The 14,087-nt window shown below is 54.2% G+C and overlaps 1 protein-coding gene and 1 long non-coding RNA gene across 22 annotated transcripts in view; both read right to left on the bottom strand.

Annotated features, from left to right (window-relative positions):
• Positions 1-2,046, bottom strand: part of MTSS2 (MTSS I-BAR domain containing 2) — an 80,218-nt gene extending 78,172 nt beyond the window's left edge. For 7 of the 21 annotated variants that reach the window (XM_037877352.2, XM_043526036.1, XM_043526041.1 and 4 more), the window contains exon 1: positions 1,489-2,042. In XM_037877352.2, coding sequence (XP_037733280.1) covers positions 1,489-1,557 — 69 coding nt within the window. In that variant the 5' untranslated portion in view covers positions 1,558-2,042. Of the gene's footprint in view, positions 1-1,488 lie in introns of all 21 variants that reach the window. The other 14 variants (XM_043526034.1, XM_043526035.1, XM_037877349.2 and 11 more) reach the window with 5 other exon arrangements.
• A 2,276-nt stretch (positions 2,047-4,322) lies between these two features.
• LOC119563726 lies at positions 4,323-12,643 on the bottom strand. Its single transcript, XR_005222300.2, has 2 exons — positions 5,016-12,643; positions 4,323-4,977 (listed from the first exon to the last, which is right to left on the bottom strand). It is a non-coding gene; the product is annotated as an uncharacterized LOC119563726 (long non-coding RNA).
• Between the last annotated feature and the right edge of the window lie 1,444 nt (positions 12,644-14,087).

The raw sequence follows: 14,087 nt of genomic DNA, 5'->3' as shown, positions 1-14,087 counted from the left end.
ACAGAGAGACAGGCACGTGGGACAGGGGGCCAAGGTGGCAGCCGGCCAGCCGTACCGCGTACCAGGCTAGCGGGACACAGGAGCCCTGACAGCGCCTGGGTGGGGGTGGAGGGTGTGCGAGAAGGAAGAGAGGACACAGTCCATGCCTGCAGAACCTCTGTGCCATAAATGCAGTGGGAAAATATGCCAGCCACTTGCTTAGCCCATCCACCCCCTGCCCACAGGAGCGCATAGCAAAGCAAGCAGGGGAAAGGGATGGAGACAACCAGTGCTGTGCCCTGCCCCTTCCTCAGTCAGCTACTTGTGGCCACTGAGGCAGGAGACTACACCAGCTGGACTGCGTTCTGAGCCAGGCTAGCCATTCTGCCTGCCTAGGTTTGAAAGTGGCTGGATCCCAGGCTGGCCTGCCCTGGGGGCAGCGGCTGGGCATGGGAACGGTTGAGACCCAGCCAGTCCCTCAGTGCTTGAGAATTTTATAGGCGGACGTGACTGTCTGGCTTCTGAAAGCCCCCTGTTCTCAGTGTGGGAATTAACCACCACTTGGTTAACGTCCCCCTTCGCCACCACTCCTGGCCAGGTGACGGTGCCCTCGCCCCGGGCTCTCTGTGCCCAGCACAAGCCATGGGAGCAGGCGTGGGGGGCTGCAGCCCTCAGCACTGCAGGCCTGAGTGGGGCTCTCCCAGCTAGCTGCTCTCCGGTGCCCCAGGGCGATGCCTTCAGCCTCCGGCGCCCTGCACCCCCAGGGCAGGGAAACTCCAGCCAGTCCCGAAGCAGTTAATCCCCTTCTCCGCCAGGCTTTAGAGCTTTATCCCCCCTGCCTTGGCAGTGACAGCGTCGGCTGGGCTCAGGGCTGCAGCGCGGCGGGAGGGGAGCCGCTCCCCCAAACACCCCAAGTGGACGATCCCAGAGCCACAATCGGCCGCCCGCTCGCAGGGAAATCGGAGCCAGGTCGGGCTGCAAGGCCCTGGAGAATCCACCCGGCCAGCCCGCGGCTGAGGCAGGACCAAGGAAACCCAGAAACGTCGCGCCTTGAGAAAATGCAGCCCTTTCTGTCTTTTCACCCCCAACCGGCTCTAAACCCCCAGGTCACCTGCCCCCCCCGATCTCCTCTGGCGCCCACGGCCCAGAACCGGCGCTCAGGTGAGGGAGCGGCCGCAGCCCGCGCCCCGGTCGCTCCCGCTGCGGGAGCCCGGCGCGTCTCGAAGGGAGCCCGGCGGGGCGCGGAGCGGGGCGCAAGCCGCAGCTGGCAGCGGTTCCGCGCTGCCCTGCGGCGCTTCCTGCGAGCGAGCACAGCCCGGCGGCGCCGAGTGCGCCAGAGGGGAGAGCGCGCCCGGCCCGCGGCCGCCGATTCTGTTTTTCACTCAGTATCGTTTCCTGGGCTCCCAGCGCCGCAGACCCGCCCGCCTCCATCTTCCCCGCCGGGGAGCTGCGCGGCAGGGCAGTTGTCACGCTGGATATTTTTGACCGGGGGGGGGGCGGGTCTCTTACCTTCATGTCGTTGACGATGGCTTGAAAAAGGCCCCCCAGGGCTCCGCACTCCTTTTCCACTGTCTCCATAGTCAGCAAATCCCCGCGCGGCCGAGCCAGAGGGGAAGCCGAGCGCGATGTTGCAATCCGGGGGGGGGATCCACCAGGAAACGACCAGAAACCAGGGCCAATCTCAGCAGCCTTTCAGCGTCCAGCTCCCCCGCTTGGGCTCCCGCCTGGGGTCAGAGCCGCGCACAAAGCCCCGCGCCGCCCCGCGAGCCCGGAGCGGAGCAGTCTCACGCCCCGTCCTTTTGTCAGGCTCGCTCCGGCGGCTTCGGGACGCCCCGGGGGCAGCTTCACCAGCGCGCAGCGGCTGCTCGCCCCGGCGCCCACGCGAGCCCGCCTTCCGCGGCCATGGCGGGGGGCGTGCAAGGGATCCGCGCTCGCCCCGCAGCACCGTGCACAGCCCCCGCCGCCAGCCCAGCCTGCCCGGAGCCGGCGCGCAGCGAGGCAAAATGGAGCCGCTGCGCCGTGCGCTGCGCCGGGCTCGGCTCTGGGGGCAAGCCGCCGCGCGCCGTAACCCGAGAGGCGCCGCTGTCACATGGCCGGGGGGAGGGGCCGGCGGGGGGGGGGTGGGAAATTAAAAGCGGGGGGAGATGCCCCTGGCCAGGGCTCCGCGCTGTGCGAGCCGAGCGGGGCTGGGGCTCAGGGAATCGCCAGGGTAACCCCCCCCCCCGGCAAGGGCTGTGACGGGGCCATTTCATCGCACGGGCCTTCATTAGCTGGCAATTGCTGTTCCCGACGAGGTGCGGCGGGGGGAGGGGCCCAGGTTATTCTTTAAACTTTAGATCACATTGGGGGGGCGGAAGGGAAGCGCATTCGGGGTATTTTATTCCACGTCGAGCTGGAGCCAGGGGAGTGCCCCATGGTGGGAAGCCAGTCGGAGCTGCAGGGCCTGGGGTGACCGAAGGATCAACGACGTGTTCCCTAGCCCCAGAAAGGGGCTGACTGCACCGGCCCCCGGCTCCTGGCCAAGAGCAGGGCATCTGCTAAGCCCTGTAGTTTCTTGTATTCAGCCACGTCCTGCGAGGCCGGGAGCGGGAAGCCGACAGCCGCAACCACTAGGTCAGGGGCAGTCAAGTGTCTTTTGTCAAGGTCCAAAGTTCCTGATCAAGTTTCAATCAAGGTCCAGACTCCAAAGAAAATAATAAAAACCAACAAGTAAATACGATTTCAGGGTCCATTCAAAAGTGCCTCGTGTCTGGCTTTGGCCCGCTGTCTGCCTCAGGACTACTCCTCCTCCACTCAGTCACAGAATCATAGACGATCAGGGTTGGAAGGGACCTTAGGAGGCCATCTAGTCCAACCCCCTGCTCAAAGCAGGACCAACCCCAACTAAATCATCCCAGCCAGGGCTTTGTCAAGCCTGACCGTAAAAACCTCCAAGGAAGGAGATTCCACCACTTCCCTAGGTAACGCATTCCAGTGTTTCACCACCCTCCTAGTGAAATAGCGTTTCCTAATATCCAACCTAAACCTCCCCCACTGCAACTTGAGACCATTACTCCTTGTCCTGTCATCCTCTACCACTGAGAACAGTCTAGAGCCATCCTCTTTGGAACTCCCTTTCAGGTAGCTGAAAGCAGCTATCAAATCCCCCCTCATTCTTCTCTTCCGCAGACTAAACAATCCCAGTTCCCTCAGCCTCTCCTCATAAGTCATGTGTTCCAGTCCCCTAATCATTTTCATTGCCTCCCACTGGACTCTCCAATTTGTCCACATCCTGTCATGGGGGGCCCAAAACTGGATACAATACTCCAGCTGTGGCCTCACCAGTGCTGAATAGAGGGGAATAATCACTTCCCTCGATCTGCTAGCAATGCTCCTACTAATGCAGCCCAAAATGCCCTTAGCCTTCTTGGCAACGAGGGCACACTGTTGACTCACCAAGAGGAAACAAGCCCGATTGTGCGACAGCTTGTACCAATCACTGGGGCATTGCGTAGGCATGAAGATCCTCTGCTAATACACATGCCTGAGAACATACAAGTCCTTGGGCGGCCCAGGCCTCAAATCAACTGGAGAGGGGAAAGGGTTCCCATTGATGGTACCTATCATACCAGAAACACTGACCACAGAGATTCCAGCCACCCACTGGTACCTACAGAGAAAGAGAGAGAGCAAATTCAGGACTGAAAGGTGGCATCTGTTTGTATTCTCCTCACTTGCCATAGGCCCAGATCCAAGTTTAGGGGTCAGCTCCCCACCTGGCTCCCAGGTCTACAACAGTCTGACCCAACAGACCAGAAGAGACCAACTCCCAAGCCTCAGGGAAATTCAAAGCCCAACATCACACTGGGTTGCTACTTCTCCAACACCAGAGCAGATCATTGTCTCTTCTTCAAACTTTGGGGAAGTTTGGCTCAGGATCTATTGGCTGCAACTCTAATTCTAATTAAATGAAAAGCTGGGAGGTAATCAGCTAGTCCGTCCACTCAGAGAGATGCTGTCTTCATTCTAGGCTTGGGGGAGGTAGATTTCCAAGCCCTAAGAATGAAGATACATGTGGCCTTGTCAATCTCTTTTCTCTTCTCCCCTCTTGGTTAGATTCCAGAACAGGAATTAGGCCAGGCCACCTGGCTCAACCTTCTCACTCCTCCAAAAAGTGTCCTGGGAGCAGCTGTGGTCAGCTATTCTAGGGAGAGATGGGAAAGTTCTTCATCATCTGGCATTGCAGGGAACAATGGGGAGGTGCCAGGGCCGGATGACGGTTACGAGGGGCCCAAGGCTAATGGGAGGGAAGGGCCTAAGTATGAATGACATATTGCAAAAAAATTTATGAAGTCATCAACCTCCATACACATTTACATATTTATTTATTTATGGAAAATTAACAAGTTTATTCTACTCTCACGGCACTCATGTCTCCACACAGATACTTCTGAGTAAGAGGCGGCACGAGGGATGCTGGCGCTGGCCTTCTCCTGAGCCTCCTTCCTCCTAGCTCGTGGAGATTGAATACTGCAATCTGTATGAGGATGAACACTGCAAGCTGCTACCTCTTTCAGCCGTGTGCTTCTACCCTCAGCTCTCCACCTGGCACAGTGCAAGGCCAAGCCCTGCAGGTGTTTCCCCCCAAGCTATGGCCTCTACACCACATACCCTGTCTCACTCTGACTGCACTCTGGGACGCATCCAGCTTTTATTATGTAAAAGGAAACCACTCAGGTGTAAAATCCACTGAAGTAGAGGGCATGTCTACACTTACCCCCCGAGCCATGCACCCAGCGCGATAGTCTTCTAGCCGCGATAAATTAACCACCGAGCGCTCTCCCGTCGACTCCGGTGCTCCACCGGAGCAAGAAGCGCAGGTGGAGTTGATGGGGGAGCAGCAGCTGTCGACTTACCACAGTGAAGACACCGTGGTGAGTAGCTCTAAGTACCTCAACTTCAGCTACGCTATTTTCGTAGCTCACGTTGTGTAATTAGACGGACTTAGCTCACCCCTACCTCCTGGCGTAGACCGGGCCGACTTAGCTCACCCCTACCTCCTGGCGTAGACCAGGGAAAGTTACAGTGGGTGGCATTGTATTTTAGGCGATCTTGCTCTGAAAGCTGCCTCCCGGTGTTGCACTAGCTGAGAACAATGAATTTTCACATTGAACCCAAATATTATTTGTGGGACCATACCCAGTTTGTGTAGTTAATCTCCAGCGATTCACCACATCAGGCCATTCTGTCACCAAGCTCTTCCACAATTAGAATCATAGAATAGACTCACAGGACTGGAAGGGACCTCAAGAGGTCATCTGGTCTGGTCCCCTGCACTCATGGCAGGATTAAGTATTCTACAATGTGTGATCAGCAGCTCTGACATGACGTTTTTTAAGCATGAGTTCTGTGTGCACCAGCTCCCTATGGTTTGCATTTGTTTGTTTTAAGCTTTCTGTAAGAAAAAGGTAACAGCTAGAAGTGACACAGATCTTTAGATGGTTGCCCAGTCATAATATTTAGCACTTCTGTACTATGTTAGCTCTTCAAAATCACTGTACAAACATTAAAACAAACAATCCAAAGCCTTTCAGCTTTTGAATGACTAGGAGGTGATAAAACAGAGCTATTCCCTGTTGTGTTCTCTGCCCCCAAGAACAAGAAGACTTCACTGAAAATCAGCATCTTAAAAGAACAATTAAGGATCTTCCCAAAGAACAGTCCAGCCAAGGCTGCTGCAGTGACCCCCTTGTTACAGCAGGTCTGGTGTTTAAGGCTGGTGTAGAATGAAGGGAGAGCTTCCTGTTTCGTTTGCATGTGTAAATCAAGCAGACCTTGCTTATTTTTCCCCCTTGAAGTGCTCAGAGGTTAGGGGAGGAAAGTGAATGAGATTTTGCTTATAGCAGGTGTGAAAAAGCAGAAGGGACCAAAATCTATTCTTGTGCAAAAATCTGTTCTCCCTGAAGTCAATAAGGCTGCACAGGTGTAACTGTCAGCAGGAATTGGCCTGTGTTCACCTTCCCATCTCGAATCACACCCCACACTTACCCAATGTTTTCCACTTGGGAAAGAAGTTAGTTGGAATTGGGGCAGAAAAATGAGGACTAACTTCAGGGTTATTTAGTTTTAAGTTTTTGGAATGAAACTCAAAAGAAATCAAATGTGAGGTACTTTTATGATGGATTGAACAGCTAGAGAACCAGCAAATGGACAGAACCTGCCTTTGGCCTAATCAGCCAGTCTTTCTATCATAGCCTGCTAAGAAGTGGATTTAAAATCCTTGCGGCAGAGGGGAAGGAGAAACCTACAACATTGCATCCGATGAAGTGAGCTGTAGCTCACAAAAGCTTATGCTCAAATAAATTGGTTAGTCTCTAAGGTGCCACAAGTCCTCCTTTTCTTTCTACAACATTGTGTGTTGAGCTTCCTCCAGTGCTTTTGCAACCCCTTAAAAGTACAAAGATGCGTTGGCCTGGGGAGCTAGGCTGAGCATAAGGAAAGAACTTGGTTGCCTGTGCATCCCAGTACAGAAAAATACATCAAAGAAAAAAAATGGCATTTCTTTGATTTTTAGTACAGTTCAATGCAGTATTGAACACAGCGCATCATGCATCTGAAGCCCCTCGATGAAAGGTTCTGTAAAAGTTAAAGTTAAAGGACTGGGATCCAGAATGGGATGGTTTGTTTTGTTTTTCCTACAGATCTGTGGGAATTTGGTCCTTATACATGGGAGGGGCAATCATTCTGGCTGAAGCTGGATAGAGTGTGTGCAGGTTTTGTGCAAGCTTCCCATCCTACCGCTTTGGTACTGCCCCCTCCCCCTGCCCCCCCTTGCCCTGTGTCACTCACCAGTGTCCACAAACGGGACCCAGCACACATAGATGATGATGGTGGGCATTAGGACCCCGGGGGCAGCATCCTGGAGCTGCCTGCCAGCCTCAGCAGAGGAGAGGGACAGAGGGAGGCTCTTCCCTCCCTGACGGCTAAGCAGAGCTCTGGAGAAATCAGGGCGGGTGGGGGGTGCAATGCCTGCTCAAACGACACCCACGGCTGGCACGGATTCCCGTGGTAACTGGATTTTTAGTGCCTGGTCACCCGTGTGAACCGGATCCCTGGCAGCGTGTTCCCGCAGCGCGGTGCCGGCTGAGCTCCTGCCAAGCCGCAGGAGCACCCTGGCAGGGCTGCGTGAGCAAACTCGCTCCCTCTCCCCCGCCCCAGCCATGCCCCCTGCCTGACCAGGAGGGCCTAAGGCGAGAACCTTATTAGCTGAATAGTTAATCTGGCCCTGGGCAGGTGCAACCAAGGAACAAACTCTCCTCCAGGGCTGGGGCTGACCGTGAGTGAGGTAGCTCTTGCTGTCCTTAGTGGGGTAGCTGAGTAGGCAGCTTGAGCTCCAACTGCGGGATTCCCCCCTCCAAACCATGGGCTGAAGACTGAGGAGGGCAAGTTGAGTGAATTCCCCTCTCTTAAATCTGCCCAGACCGTCTGTCCATTCAGTCGCTATAGCGACTTGAAATGCACCCAGGTCAGGTCCTACAATGCAAACACTGGGAGCTGGAGCCGGTGCCAGAGAAGGCAAAGGGCACCTTGTTGAGCTGGATGGGCTCCCAAAAGGCCATCTCCAGCCAACAGCGTCACAAAGCAGCGGCTTGGCTAAACACCTTGGGGGCCCTGAGGATTTTGCTTGGGTCAACGCCCCAACGGCGAGACACACCCTCCCCCTACGCAGTCCAGCCTCCAAGCACAGGGCTGGAACAGCCGGACTCACAGCTGAGGGGGAAGCTACTTAACCAGCTCCCTGAGGGGAATAAGGCTCCTTTTCTTACAGGTGCCAAGGGCCAACTCCCAGGCACAGAAGAGAGAGGATGGCCTGGTGGTTAGGGAGTGAGTCTGGGATGCGGGTTCAATTCCCTGCTCTGCCCTAGACTGATCATTAGGCAGTCACTCACTCGGGCTCAGCTCCTGAAAGGCATTTGACACTGAACACCCACTGAGTTCAAGGGGAGCTAGGCATCTAAATACCTTGGAGGGGCTGGGCCTCAGGGCTTCAGTTCCTCCTCTGTACAATGGGCACAACGGCCCTGCCCCATGGGGGCTGTGACAATAAGTGCATTAAAGAGTGGGAGCAGCTCAGACACTGGAAACGGGGGCCCAGGTACATCACCAGAGGCACATTTTGTTTTTTAAATAAGGTCGTCACCCGTCCATGGGGGGAGGGGCTGGACTGATGGTCTCACCTGCATCCGTTTCTCTTAAGTAATCACTGGTGGCTGATGGCTGCCTGGCTGAGACACCCGCTAGGATTATTTAGTATGTGATACTCTTCCCCCTGACTCAACACTGGGCCAATGCACCAGCATGGCGCTGGGGAAACTGGTGCTCCAGGAGATGTAAGAAATGGTTCCAGGAACTGGCCCTTCAAAGTTTCACAGCACTCTTTGCAAGAGCAGGGGCATTAACTCAGTGCCAGGGCTAATTCCCTCCTGGCTCGTGACTTTCCCTCCTGAACTGCTCCTGGCTTAACCTGTTGCCCTTTGTAGTTAAACGCCCATCACCTTCCGCACCAGGAGTGACTGCATTTGAGTGGGAGAAACAAAGCAATTCCTAATAGCATAGTTCCAGGTGCTGTATAAATGGAAGAGATTATAACCCAGCCGGCGGAGGCTGCAGGACAGCGTGCAGCAAGTGAAGGAGGAAAGCAGTGTTTTAGGGCAAGGGCAGTTTCCACAAGCAGCACAAGCTGCTTAGAGCTGTATCTAAGGGGACGGATAATTCAGCTGCGGTCTTGGGACCAGAGGCCCTGGGTTTTGAATTCTCCCAGATGAGCTCCCCACCCCATCGCTGACGCGTCTGTGACCAGGGACAGTGAGGACTGCAGTTTGGCGAAGGGGACCCCTGCGCACACCGCCTGCGTGTTGAGCCACCACTGGAGAGATCTGAGAACTGGTGGTGGGAGTGTAACCACCTTGTCCAGGTTGTCGTGCCCTGGCTGGTAAATTGAAGCCAGCCAGGCCTGGAGAGGTCTGAGCCTCAGCATTGCATGTTGTACCGCATATGTACAAGCTGCCATTCGTCTGAGGACCTTCAAGCAATTCTTTGCTGTGGCGGTGGGGTATTGTCCGAAGCCTTGTATGATGACTTGCATTGTCCAAAAACGAGACCGTGGTCAGGCCAGAATCTTCCTGCCAGAGTCCAACACTCCCCAAATGAACTCTATTCTCTGAGTGGGGGATAGAGTTGATTTGTGTACATTCAGAAGGAGACCTAGCCTGTCGAAGGTGGATCTCATCAAGTTGACGTGCTGCTCCACTTGTGACCTGGCGCGCCCCCTGACCAGCCAGTCATCGAGGTACGGGAAGACCTGCACCTGCCTTCTTCTCGGGAAGGTGGCTATGACTGCCATGCACTTGGTATAAACTCAAGGGCCACAGACAGACCAAAGGGGAGGACCATAAACTGGTAAAGGTTGTGGTTCACTACGAACCTGAGAAAGTGTCTGTGGGCTGGAATTATCGATATGTGGAAGTCCATGTCCTTGAGGGCGAGGGCACGCTGCCCTCGTCTCCCGTACCAATCTCCCCGATCCAGAGATGGGATAATTGCATTTAGAGAGATCATGTGGAACGCCGTCAACTTCTTCATGAACCTGCTGAGGCCTCGTAAGTCAAGGATGGGTCTGAGACCCCCTTTGGCTTTGGGGATTAGGAAATATCGGGAGTAGAATCCCTTGCCCCATAGTTCCTGAGGAACCTCCTCCACTGCTCCTGCGGCGCAGAACCTTTGAACCTCCTGCATGAGGAGATGCTCATGAGAAGGGTCCCTGAAGAGGGACAGGGAAGGAGGCTAGCAGGGAGGGGAGGAGCGAATTGGAGAGATATCCCACATCCACTGTGAGCAGGACCCCAACAGTATGAGATTATCTGGGACCAAGCACCGTAGAAGTGGGACAGACAGTTCAGAAAACAGGGAGAAGGATCTGTTGAATAGACTGGTGTGTCTATTCCGGAGACCCATGAATTGAAATTGTATCTACTGAAAAGGAGTACTTGTGGCACCTTAGAGACTAACAAATTTATTTGAGCATAAGCTTTCATGAGCTACAGCTCACTTCATCAGATGCATTCAGCTGTAGCTCACGAAAGCTTATGCTCAAATAAATTTGTTAGTCTCTAAGGTGCCACATGTCCTCCTTTTCTTTTTGCGAATACAGACTAACATGGCTGCTACTCTGAAACCTGTATCTACTGAGGATTGCTTGCTGGTTAGCATCCGAAGCTGGAGCCCCGCCGTGGAGTACACTTTCCTACTGAAGAGGTCCAGTTTCTTTGAGTCTTTGGATTTTGGAGTTGAGCCCTGTTGCCTGTCTCTCTCTCTCTCATTGGCCACTGATATGACCAGCGAACCCAGCTGTGGATAAGTAAATAAGTATTCGTACCCCTCAGAGGCGATTAAATACTTCCTCTCCACCCCCTTAGCTGTAGGGGGAATGGAGGCAGGAGTTTGCCACAAGGTTTTTGTAGTGGCTTGAATTGTTTTAATGAGAGGCAATGCCACCCTGGATGGCTCTTCAGGGGTTAATATGTCCACCATGGGGTCCTCAGACTCGACTATCTCCTCAGCTGGTAGCCCCATGTTATGGGCCACCCTGCTCAACAGCTCCTGGGGCACTGTATTGTCAATGGGGGGCGGCCCAAAGGACGACGATCCCGCCACTGCCTCATCCGGCAAGGACAATGACGAAGCCCGAGGCGGAAGCCCTCCTGTCCCTCTGGCTCCCTGGACGCGTCCTACTCTGGGCCCTGCTGGTTGGTGCCGGTAGTGGCCTCAGTGCCAGTGGGGGAGCCGGGACCCAGATGGGGCTCTGTGCTGTAGACTGAAGCCGTCTCGGTGCTTCGAGGTGGGGGACTGACTCAAGGTGGTAAAGGGGTGCATCCTTCTGAAATTACGGACTGGGAGTCCCTGAAGTAAGTGCCCTGGGCTTGCCGGTATGCCCGCAGGGTACAGAACGGCCACTGCACGGGCCCATGCAACCGCGCCCATCATGGCACCATCCCTGCCTCCTGCCTGTGTCAGCGCTGCTCTGATCAGTGCCGACTGCGCCTGGAACAGCAGGACTCCGCCTCCGATGACCGGGACTCCAAGCACGGAGACTGTGGTGCCGCCGAGCGGGACGGTGCCACGGAGAAGGCGAGCAGTGCCTCATCATCGCGGGCTTGCCTCTGGACGGATGCCGGAAGTCTATCCAGGCTGGCAATCAAGTCCCTGGTCACCCTGAGTGTGTCCAGGGTAGACGGGAGCTCCAGCTCCTCCACCTGGCACTCTCGAGCAGGAGAATCCAGTGACGCCGGACTTGAGTGAGATGGTGCCGGCTCCTGTGAGACCGGGTGCCCCTGTGTGGGATGCACACTGCTGGCACTGTTAGACCCGGCTGCTCTCATTGTGGGCAAGTGCCCCCGTCATCTTGTGCTGCTTATGCGGCACCAGTGAGTGCGAGCGGTGCTGTTGCCTCCACAGGCCTCAGCGCCGGGGAGCGACAGTGCCGAGGGTCTCTATGCCCAGAGTCCTTCCTCGGTGCCCTTTCTCTCACGGAGGCCGGAGTGCTCTGCATGGGGATGCTCAGTGCTGAGTCCTGGCCCGGGGCTGGCTGGGGACGGAGGGCTTCCTCCATATGGAGTTGTTTGAGCCTGAAGTCCCTTTCTTTTGCAGATCTTTCAGCAATCTGGTCTGATGTGCCTCCCCATGACACTTAAGGCAGGAGTCATGGGAGTCACCTGTTGGCATGGGCTTGTGGTAGGTCCCGCACGGCTTAAACCCTGGGGATTGAGGCATGAACCCCAAGAGGGGAGGGAATTCGGGTTGAGGGGGGAAGCCTCCCACTTCTAACTACTAAGATTAACACTAACTAATGAACCATTTACAGGATAATCAAAAGTCAGATCCCTATGGGAAATGCTTGCTGAGGCAAGAGGGACATGCAGCTCCAATGACCATCACTGGTGATGAGAAGGAACTGAATAGCTGGGGGGTCAGCAGGGACCTGATATACATCGCCACGAAGGCATGACTCCAGGGGGCTCCACAGCTGACCCGACAGGTACCGCTAGGGGAAAAACCTTCCAGCGACTGTGCACGCGGCATGCGCACACCTACTCGGAATCAACATGAGCAAGCATTCGAAGAAGAAATGTAAAGTAATCCACGCTGGAAAACATAATCCCCAACTATACATACAAAGTGATGGGGTCTAAAAGAGATCTTGGAGTCATTGTGGAGAGTTCTCTGAAAACGTCCACTCAATGGGCAGCGGCAGTCAAAAAAGCGAACAGAATGTTGGAATCATTAGGAAAGCGATAGATAACCAGAAAATATCTGAATGCTATACTATATAAATCCATGGTACGCCCACACCTCAAATACTGCATCCAGCTCTAGTCACACCATCTCAGACAAGATATATTCGAATTGGAAAAGGTACCAAGAAAAGCAACAAAAATGATTAGGGGCATGGCACAGCATCTGTACAATGAGAGATTAAAAAGCCTGGAAGTGCTCAGCTGAGAAAAGAGATGACTGAAGGGGATACAACAGCGTTCTGACAAAATCATGACGGGTGTGAAGAAAGTGAATAGGGAAGTGTTATTTACCCCTTCACGTAACACAAGAACCAGAGGTCACTCAATGCAATTAATAGGCAGCAGGTTTAAAAGAAACATTAGGAAGTATTTCTTTACACAATGCACAGTCAACTAGTGGAACTCGTTGCCAGGGGATGTTGGGAAGGCCAAAAGTATAAGTGGGTTCAAAAAAGAACTAGGTAAGTTCATGGAGGACCAGTCCATCAATGGCTATTAGCCAGGATGGGCAGGGATGCAACCCCATGCTCTGGGTGTCCTTAAGCCTGTTTGCCAGAAGCTGGGAATGGGCGAGACAGGATGGATCACTTGATGATGACCTGTTCTGTTCATTCTCTCTGGGGCACCTGGCATTGGCCACTGTAGGAAGACAGGATACTGGGCTAGATGAACCTTTGGTCTGACCCGGTATGGCCATTCTTATGTTCAGATATGGTAATTTCCTGCACTATCCTGGACAAGCCTTATTGAATGACATTTGCAGATCATTGTCGGTCAGGGATTGTATGTAATTCCATGGGGCAAGGGGACTGCAATCCTCCAGGAGATAAGGACAGTGGGGGTGGAGGTGATTGGGCAAATTCACTCAGGGTGTAACACCTCCAGAGATGCTGCATACACTGGTTCAGAGTGGATTCTCCAGAGACCAACAGACAAAGAAAGGCCTTTGGGATAAATAGCCTGAGTTTGAACGGACTCAGAGGTTGCTTTCGGATCTAGCAAATGGACAGGACTGTCTGTCCAAGGGGGAGCCCAATCCTGGAAGGACTGACACCAGCCAGAGTCTGAGGAGACCTCTGGGAAACGTCTCAGCATGACTGTAGGTTCTTTTATTGGTTTTCTGCATAGCTTTTACCCTAAGAAAAAGTGATTACTCACCTTCTTGTAGCTGTTGTTCTTAGAGTTGTGTTGCTCATGTCCATTCCATGTCAGGTGTGTGCCTGACAGTCGCTGGAAAGCTTCTCCCCCAGCAGCACCCATCAGGTCGGCCGTGGTGCCTCCATGGCACTCAATATATACCCCGGCTGACCCCGGTGACTCCTCAGTTCCTTCTTGCCGGTTACTCCGACAGAGGGGAAGGCGGGTGGTTTTGGAATGGACATGAACAACGTATCTTGAAGAACAACAGTTACGAGAAGGTGAGTAACCGTTTTTTCTTCTTCGAGTGCTTGCTCATATAAATTCCAATTAGGTGACTCCCAAGCCCTACCTAGGTGGTGGGGTCGGCGTTATGGAATCAGTGACTGGAGCACCGCTTTGCTGAAGGCTGCATCATCTCTGGCATGCTGGATGATGGCGTAATGAGAGGTGAATGTATGCACTGAGGACCAACTCACTGCCCTGCAGATTTCTTGGACCAGGACCTGGGCCAGGAATGCCGCCGATTAGGCCTGTGCGCTTGTGGAATGTGCTGTAAGTGCCAGGGCTGGTGTCTCGGCCAGTTCGTAGCATGTGCGGATGCAGGACACGATCCAGGAAGATATTCTTTGAGATGAG

Source organism: Chelonia mydas, chromosome 12, assembly GCF_015237465.2.
Source record: "Chelonia mydas isolate rCheMyd1 chromosome 12, rCheMyd1.pri.v2, whole genome shotgun sequence".
In the NCBI taxonomy this organism is placed as follows: Eukaryota; Metazoa; Chordata; order Testudines; family Cheloniidae; genus Chelonia; species Chelonia mydas.
This window is presented reverse-complemented; position numbering and strand designations above follow the sequence as displayed.